We start from the raw sequence: 7971 nt of genomic DNA on the forward strand, positions 1-7971 counted from the left end.
CGCCAGCTCCTCCTCCCGATAAAAGTGTGAAACTCAAGTGCTCACTTCACTTGGGCACCGTGTACGGCTGCCAACGGTGACAGAGCTCGGCGGGCCTGGCCGGCTCCGCGGCCACACCTCGACTTCGCGCCAGGCGGCTCTGCACCCACCCAAGCCCAGCCTGGGCTGCGCGGTGGGCGCGAGGCCGCCCCTGCCCCACCGCCGGGCCGAGGAAGCCCGCGAACAGCCGGGCCCCGCGCCCCCCGCCGGCCGGCCAGCGGCTCAGCCCCACGGCGGGCGGGGACCGCACCGCGGCTCGTGCCCGCGCCCCGCGCCGCCTCGAGTCCGAGGTTGGCCCTGGGGGCGGGGCCCGGAGCCCCAGAGTCGCGGGCGGGGGGGCGGAGCCTGCGCGGTGACGCGGACGCGCGGGCCGCTGATCCTGGATCCCTGGAATGTGCATTCGTTCAATGGGGCCGCCAGTGCCAGCGGCGCCGAGTCACGTCCGCGCGGAGCGTGCGCACTCGGAGACGGCGGCGCACGCGGCCCGCGGCCCCGCGCCCACGTCACGCGCCCGCCGCGCGGACCTGAGCCGGGCAGCAGGGTGGGCCGAAGACCGAGGGGACGACTCCGTGTTTGCGAGGGCCCCATCGCGCGGCGTTCCCGCTGCCGCTCCCTCCCGGAAGGGCTCCGGGAAACGGCGGGCGGACGTGGTCCTAGGCTTGCGAGCACACACCTTCCTCTTAGGAAAACTTCAGGGGACCGGCGGCGCCTGTGTCCTTCCCAAGACACATGCGAGTGTAAAAGCACTTACCGAAGAGTTCAAATAAATAAAGCTCTGTACAAAATGTGAACCACGCTTGATTTAAAAGCCCCTATGCGCGAGAGATTACGGACAAAACCAAGTTACAAAGTGACCTGTTTTTCAAAACATGAGTTTTAGCACGGTTTGTCCCAAACGGACCTGAAGGGGGGGGGGGGAACTCGGCCCGAGGAGTCGAGGTAGCCAGCGGGTGGAGGAAGGCAAGCCGTGCCAGCCACGCGTTCACGTCGGGGACACGGGCCGCGGCGCTGCCGGGCGGGCAGGCGGGCGCCGCAGAACCGGCTCTCCCGGCAGCGCTCCATCTCCGGCGGGGGGAGGGGGAGGGCGCGGGGGAGGGCGGGCGCGCGCGCGAGGGGAGGGGGCCCGCGCAGGCGCCTTGCGAGGCTGTCGAAGAATCAAGTCTGTAGAAGTGGAGCGGCCGCGGCGGCAGCAGCAGCAGCGACGGCGGCGGCGGAGCTGAGGCGGGTTGGGCGCTGACGCGGGCGCTGGAGAGCGGCGACGCCAGGAGCTGTGAGAGAGCAGCGGAGCGACCCGTGGCCCGCGCCGCGCCCGAGCTCCGCGCCGCCCGGCCGCCGCCGCCACCCCGGCGCGGCATGCCCCGCCGCTCGGGCTGAGCCTGCCCCGGCGGCCGCCCCCCGCCCCCCGCCCCCCCGGCCTCCCCGCCCCCCGCCCCACACTTCGAGCCGGCCGCCGCCGCGACCTGCTGCGCTCCCCCGCGCCCGCGCGGCCCGTCTTTGCCCCGGTCTGGAGGCCCGCCGCGGCCCCGGCCGAGCCCCAGCCGCCGCGCCCGCCGCGCCGCGCCGCCCCGCCGTCCGCCCGCGCCCGCGCAGGCCGGGGGGACGTGCTGCCGCGGCTGCAACCCCTCGCCCCGCGCCCGCCGCCCCTCGTGCACCGGGGGCGCTGCGCGGGCGCCGAGCCTTCGCGGGCTTTGCCGCCGCCGCCTCTGCGGCCGCCGCCGCTGGTGGGAGAGACGCGGGGTTGGGGGGGGAGGAGGGCGCGCGTGGTGCCGGCGGGGAGCGGCGGCGCCCCCCCCTCCTCCTCCTCCGCCTCCTCCTTCTCCGGCGCCGCGGGCTCCTCGGACATGGCCGCGGCGGTGGCGGTGGCGGCCGCGTCCCGGCGGCAGTCGTGCTACCTGTGTGACCTGCCCCGCATGCCCTGGGCCATGATCTGGGACTTCACCGAGCCCGTGTGCCGTGGCTGCGTCAACTACGAGGGCGCCGATCGCGTCGAGTTCGTCATCGAGACGGCGCGGCAGCTCAAGCGGGCGCACGGCTGCTTCCCGGAGGGCCGCTCCCCGCCCGGCGCCGCGGCTCCGGCCGCCGCCAAGCCGCCGCCGCTCTCGGCCAAGGATCTCCTTCTGCAGCAGCAGCAGCAACAGCCGCCGCCGCTCGGCCACGGCGGCCCCGAGGCCGCCCCGCGCGCCCCGCAGGCCCTGGAGCGCTACCCCCTGGCGGCCGCCGCGGCCGAGCGGCCTCCGCGCCTGGGCTCTGATTTCGGCGGCAGCCGCCCGGCCGCGAGCCTGGCCCAGCCGCCGACGCCGCAGCCGCCGCCCGTGAACGGCATCCTGGTGCCCAACGGCTTCTCCAAGCTGGAGGAGCCGCCCGAGCTGAACCGCCAAAGCCCGAACCCGCGGCGCGGCCACGCCGTGCCGCCCACCCTGGTGCCGCTCATGAACGGCTCGGCCACGCCGCTGCCCGCCGCGCTCGGCCTGGGCGGCCGCGCCGCCGCCTCGCTGGCCGCCGTGTCCGGGGCCGCGGCCGCCGGCCTGGGCTCGGCGCAGCCCGCCGAACTGGGCGCCCACAAGCGGCCGGCGTCCGTGTCGAGCGGCGCGGCCGCGGAGCATGAGCAGCGCGAGGCGGCGGCCAAGGAGAAGCAGCCGCCGGCGGGCTCGCACCGCGGCCCGGCCGACAGTCTGTCCTCGGGGGCCGGGGCGGCCGAGCTGGGCACCGAGGGCGCGGGCAAAGGCCGCGGGCCCGGCGAGCAGGACTGGGTCAACCGGCCCAAGACCGTGCGAGACACGCTGCTGGCGCTGCACCAGCACGGCCACTCGGGGCCCTTCGAGAGCAAGTTTAAGAAGGAGCCGGCCCTGACTGCAGGCAGGTTGTTGGGTTTCGAGGCCAACGGGGCCAACGGGTCTAAAGCAGGTAGGGGCGGCTGTGGAGCGAGGGGATCTAGGGGCGAGCCGGGGACGGAGAGCCGAGGAGGGGTGCTCTTCCCATTCGCCGTTCTCCCCCGGCCCAGAAACAACAAACACCCAACTTCCTGATCTGCCCGAGGCGGAACCAGTGCTTAGTGGCAACGTGTTCCTGTGCTGAAGCAGCATAACAGAGATGAGTCAGACGGGCTGATAGGCAGCGACACAGGGCTTTCCTTTCCCAGCACATTCCTGGCTGCGAGCAGGAGGGCACCAGTCACCTTTTAACCTGTGTGTGCGTGGCGCGGGGGGGACGTTAACCGTCAGGTGCACAGTGCAGTCTGGGGACAGGCAGGCCTATGGGAAAACAGGCAGCGCTGTCGGGGCCATTTTCTGTGGCTTTTTTTTTTTTTTTTTAATTGCTAGGCTGCTTTAGAGTCCCGTCCGTCTAAGTGGTTTAAGTTGCACGTGCTCTTGAAACTCCCGTGAGTTTTTATGGGCCAGCTTTTAGAGAAGATAAATTCTTCGGGGAGTTTTGTTATGTGTTAGAAAAAAAAAAGATTGTTTTCAGCGCACGTTCATTTACGTCCCTTTTTTCCCCTCTTATGTCTTTGTTCTTCCAGTTGCAAGGACAGCAAGGAAAAGGAAGCCTTCTCCAGAACCAGAAGGTGAAGTCGGGCCGCCTAAGATCAATGGAGAGGCACAGCCGTGGCTGTCCACGTCCACAGAAGGGCTCAAGATCCCCATTACTCCTACATCCTCTTTTGTGTCTCCGCCGCCCCCCACTGCCTCACCTCATTCCAACCGGACCACACCGCCTGAAGCGGCCCAGAACGGCCAGTCCCCCATGGCAGCCCTAATCTTGGTAGCAGACAATGCGGGGGGCAGTCATGCCTCGAAAGATGCCAGCCAGGTGCACTCCACCACCAGGAGGAACAGCGGGAGCCCACCTTCTCCGTCCTCTGTGAACCAAAGAAGGCTGGGCCCCCGAGAGGTGGGCGGCCAGGGGGCAGGCAGCACAGGAGGACTGGAGCCCGTGCACCCCGCCAGCCTCCCGGACTCCTCGCTGGCGGCCAGCGCCCCGCTGTGCTGCACCCTCTGCCACGAGCGGCTGGAGGACACCCACTTCGTGCAGTGCCCGTCCGTCCCCTCGCACAAGTTCTGCTTCCCTTGCTCCAGACAAAGCATCAAACAGCAGGGAGCCAGTGGAGAGGTCTATTGTCCCAGTGGGGAAAAATGCCCCCTTGTGGGCTCCAATGTCCCCTGGGCCTTCATGCAAGGGGAGATTGCAACCATCCTTGCTGGAGATGTGAAAGTGAAAAAAGAGAGAGACTCGTGACTTTCCGGTTTCAGAAAAACCCAATGATTACCCTTAACTAAAACTGCTTGAATTGTGTATATATCTCCACATATATATATATCCAAGACAAGGGAAATGTAGACTTCATAAACATGGCTGTATAATTTTGATTTTTTTGAATACATTGTGTTTCTATTTTTTTTTCTTTCTGACGACAAAAGGTATGTACTTATAAAAGCATTTTTTTCTTTTGTTAACGTTATTAGCATATCTTTGTGCTTTATTATCCTGGTGAAAGTTACCGTTCAATGTAGGCTGTGACTTGCGCTGCTTTTTTAGAGCACTTGGCAAATCAGAAACGCTTTTAGCTGTATTTGTATGCACTTATTTTAAAAAGAAAAAAAAAAAGCCAAATACATTTTCTGACGTTGTAAGATTGCCTTACTGTCTGTTATTCCTTATTGCTGGCCCCTTTCTCAGGCTGGAGGCCAAGTGGTGGAGACGGAAAGGAAATGAGCGAAAGGGGCACTGTTGTGAAGTGGGCATGCCACTGGGAAATGTCACCGAGTTTCTCCCCAAACGTTGTCCTTTGAGAGTAACAGGAAATCGATTTTGAATCTTTCTCGATTTTGGATTTTGTTCTTAAAGTTCAGTTGTTGGGCTGTTGAAGACTGCCTGAGAGTTGCTGCTGAGAGATTTTCAGGACTGGGCGGGGGTGGGCGGGGGGCGATATTTTTTTTGTGTGTTAAGGCAAAGTTGACCACTGTTCACGGCCCATGTGATCAGTTGTAAGATGACCATGCTGCATGCTAGTCGGTTGCATAATACACAATCCAGTGACTCGAGGCAGTGATAACGGCTGGTGGTGAGGACAAGATGGCACTGCCATCTTTGCGTGGAGCCTGGCTCTGCAGCGCCACTTGATCTTTCGAAACACCCTGGAGCGCTCTGTCTGTCGTTGGCCGTGGTCGTTTTCCTTTGAAGAGAGTCGAAAGAGAAGTCCAGGTGAACTTGGAGGTTGTGGGATTGGTTTCGTTTCTGTTCTGTGTTTTGTTGTTTTATCATTTACCTGTAGCCCCGTTGCTGTTGATATGATCACCTACACCCTGTTTGTAGGGAGCGCTAAATACAGTATGGTACAATGGCAGTAACAGCGCAGAGCGCTGCCAGGACTGCCCGTGGGCATATCAGTGACAGCCCGCATGGGGGTGGAGGAAACCTGTAATTTCCTTATTACATGTGTTTGAAATACCAAGTGAATAATACTGTTCTTCTGGACAAAAATGATAAACTAGTGAAACTTAAAGAAAGGGTTTTACATAATAGACAGGCCCCACCTCTCAAACTATTTTTAGAAACGTTTTGTAAACTAATTTCTTTTGATTACTATTTTGCATCAGTAAAATGAGTTTTTTTAAACCAATAAATCATCAGTTATTAGAAATAGTTGTCTCACAGTGATACTGGTTTTTCTTCTGTGCTGTTATGATTTAACATTGACAGGAACACTACTCTAAATCCTTTCATGTTCAGGGGTTTGTAACTTGGCCCTCTAATTAGGCTGGTTCATGGCTTCCAGGTCTGCTACAATTTCTGTGTATTGTTCCCAACCGAGCTTTTCTTTTAATTTGAAAATATAGATTGTTACCCCACTTTGGATCCTTCTTCAGTTATGTTTTTGTCTTTCATTTTTAAATTGCTCAAATATTTTTTAATGGTCGGGTTATTAACACTTGAAAATCAGATACTGCACCAAATACAGTATTTTTTTCATGGTGTTTTTAATGAGCGCACCTATTAATGCTGTGCAAATTCATGTTACCCGTCATTGTTATATTGCAAACAGACTTGCATGATTAACCAGTTTGTTGTTACACTTTTTTTTTTTTAATTGGAGTATCTATGACTCAGAGCAGACTGGTTTCTCTTATGTAAATGCACACATGCAGAAACACAGTCAATTTTACATGCCCATAAAGACATTTGTAAAGAATTCAACTTACTATGGTCTGTTGTATAAATGCATATCTAGGCACTTTATTATAAACTGGAATTTGACCTCATAGATGTTACAAGTTGATCAGTCATTTGACCTAATTTGTGGTAGCTATCTGTATGTTTTGCATTCTCAATACAGATAAGCTTTCCAAAAAGATTAGTAAAGAACCATCCTGCCATTTTGAATAAGTCTATCCAGCTGTGGAAAAGACAACCTATGGTATCTCTGTGCTGCTGTTCAAGAGGGAGAATTTGAACAGCTTTAAAGGGCTGTGTGTTGAGTTTACTCCTATTAAAAAATAAGAGTCCGACTGGCCCTTGGGTGGCCTTCGTTAGAAGGCTTGCAGCTGGAAAGTGTTGATATGGGTTATATCTCTGGCATTCTCGTAAGTTAAAAAGTTAACACTGGGACATGGGTTTGATCCTTTGTTGTACCTGATCACAGTGCAGAGATTCTCCACAGCTGGATAAAGATGTCAGAAAGCTACTTACTGTACATGGGCAGTATCAGATTTCAAATCCTAATATTTCAGCTGTGCTTTTAATACTCAAAATATTAGGGGATGGGGTGTTGAAGCTTTCACTTTTTTGCTTTAACAATTTATAGAATTTAACAGATGTACTGTCTTTCATGTGGCCTCACATTAAAAGTTATGAGAAACGTACACATGGTTTACAACTTTTACTAGATACCTTTCCTTGGCCACCAAGTATTTTAAAAGTGTGCCACCTTTTAACCTTTACTTTTTTAAGTTGAAGGTGATACTTTTTCTATATGTGATGAAACTCATGTCAACTGAAGTGAGTGTAATCTCAGATATCAACATTATTCTATTTTAAAATCACGCTATGGAAATATCACCTGCATTCTGTCATTTGTCAGATTTACAGTACCTTTTTTTTTTTTCTTTAACTTTTAGCATTAAATAAAAATAAAATTGGGAGCACTGAACATTTTCTGAGGCCTTTTTTAATTGTTGAAAGTAAGCTTAGAGTGGCTGTTTTAATCACTAGTGGCAATGAGACCAAAGGATGTGTGGGTTTGGGGTTGAGGTTTGACTGGAATGGCAGGAGAATAGCAGGAGATAAAAGACATGGAACAAAAAGGCAACTGATGGAAGGAAGAAAAAAGTGCTAGGGACTGGGGAAAGGGCAACTGGATAGGGGAAGCAGATAACGGGAAGAGCTGAACAAAGTACAGCCAGAAAGCACTTGTTTACTTTTCAACTTGCAGTCCAGCCAGCCATTCTGCAATAGTAGATTGGAAGGGGAAGATAGTGACGACATTGAAAAGACTGTCAAGACACGGAGCTGCTCTTTGTAAAGCTGTGGAATAAAAACAGCCATGTTGGGCCAGAGGAGATGCACTGAAGACAAAAGAGAAAGAAAAAAAGTCTACCTTTTGGAAAGCTTTGGAATAAAAGTCAGAGCCAAAGCCATGTGTGAGCTTTGTTGAAGCCCTGAAACCTTAAATTTATAAACGCAGATAAAAGGTGGAATGCACTGAGATCCTTTTTCAAACTCCTGTCTGCTATCACGTAGGAAGAAATTTCCTGGATGTTTGCAGCTTTTTCTCTTCTTGTTGATCAGTGGCTTGGCGGACTTCTCTACGAAAGGAACTTGTGAAACTTATAGTTTTAAGATAAAGGTACACATAGACTTACTAGGTGTTCTAAGTTAAACAGCAACAGTTGATGCGTAGTTGAGTGTATTTTCGTTAGAGGTGGCCCAGTAACTTGG

The 7971-nt window shown here is 55.6% G+C and overlaps 1 protein-coding gene across 1 annotated transcript; it reads left to right on the forward strand.

The window, feature by feature from the left end:
- The first annotated feature begins 1744 nt into the window (after window positions 1-1744).
- On the forward strand, window positions 1745-5677 carry IRF2BP2 (interferon regulatory factor 2 binding protein 2). The gene is made up of 2 exons (XM_082408672.1): window positions 1745-2943; window positions 3557-5677. Exons 1-2 carry the CDS (start codon window positions 1881-1883, stop codon window positions 4270-4272), a joined length of 1779 nt encoding a protein of 592 aa, XP_082264798.1. The 5' UTR covers window positions 1745-1880; the 3' UTR covers window positions 4273-5677.
- The last annotated feature ends 2294 nt before the right edge of the window (window positions 5678-7971 follow it).

The sequence above is a fragment of the Balaenoptera borealis genome (genome assembly GCF_965194805.1).
Source record: "Balaenoptera borealis genome assembly, chromosome: 10".
In the NCBI taxonomy this organism is placed as follows: domain Eukaryota; kingdom Metazoa; phylum Chordata; class Mammalia; order Artiodactyla; family Balaenopteridae; genus Balaenoptera; species Balaenoptera borealis.

Excerpts from the sequence above, each read along its gene's own strand:
- IRF2BP2 (XM_082408672.1), top strand. The coding sequence starts at position 1,881 with ATGGCCGCGGCGGTGGCGGTGGCGGCCGCGTCCCGGCGGCAGTCGTGC. Across the intron at positions 2,944-3,556 it reads GGCCAACGGGTCTAAAGCAG|TTGCAAGGACAGCAAGGAAA; the intron begins GTAGGGGCGGCT and ends TTGTTCTTCCAG.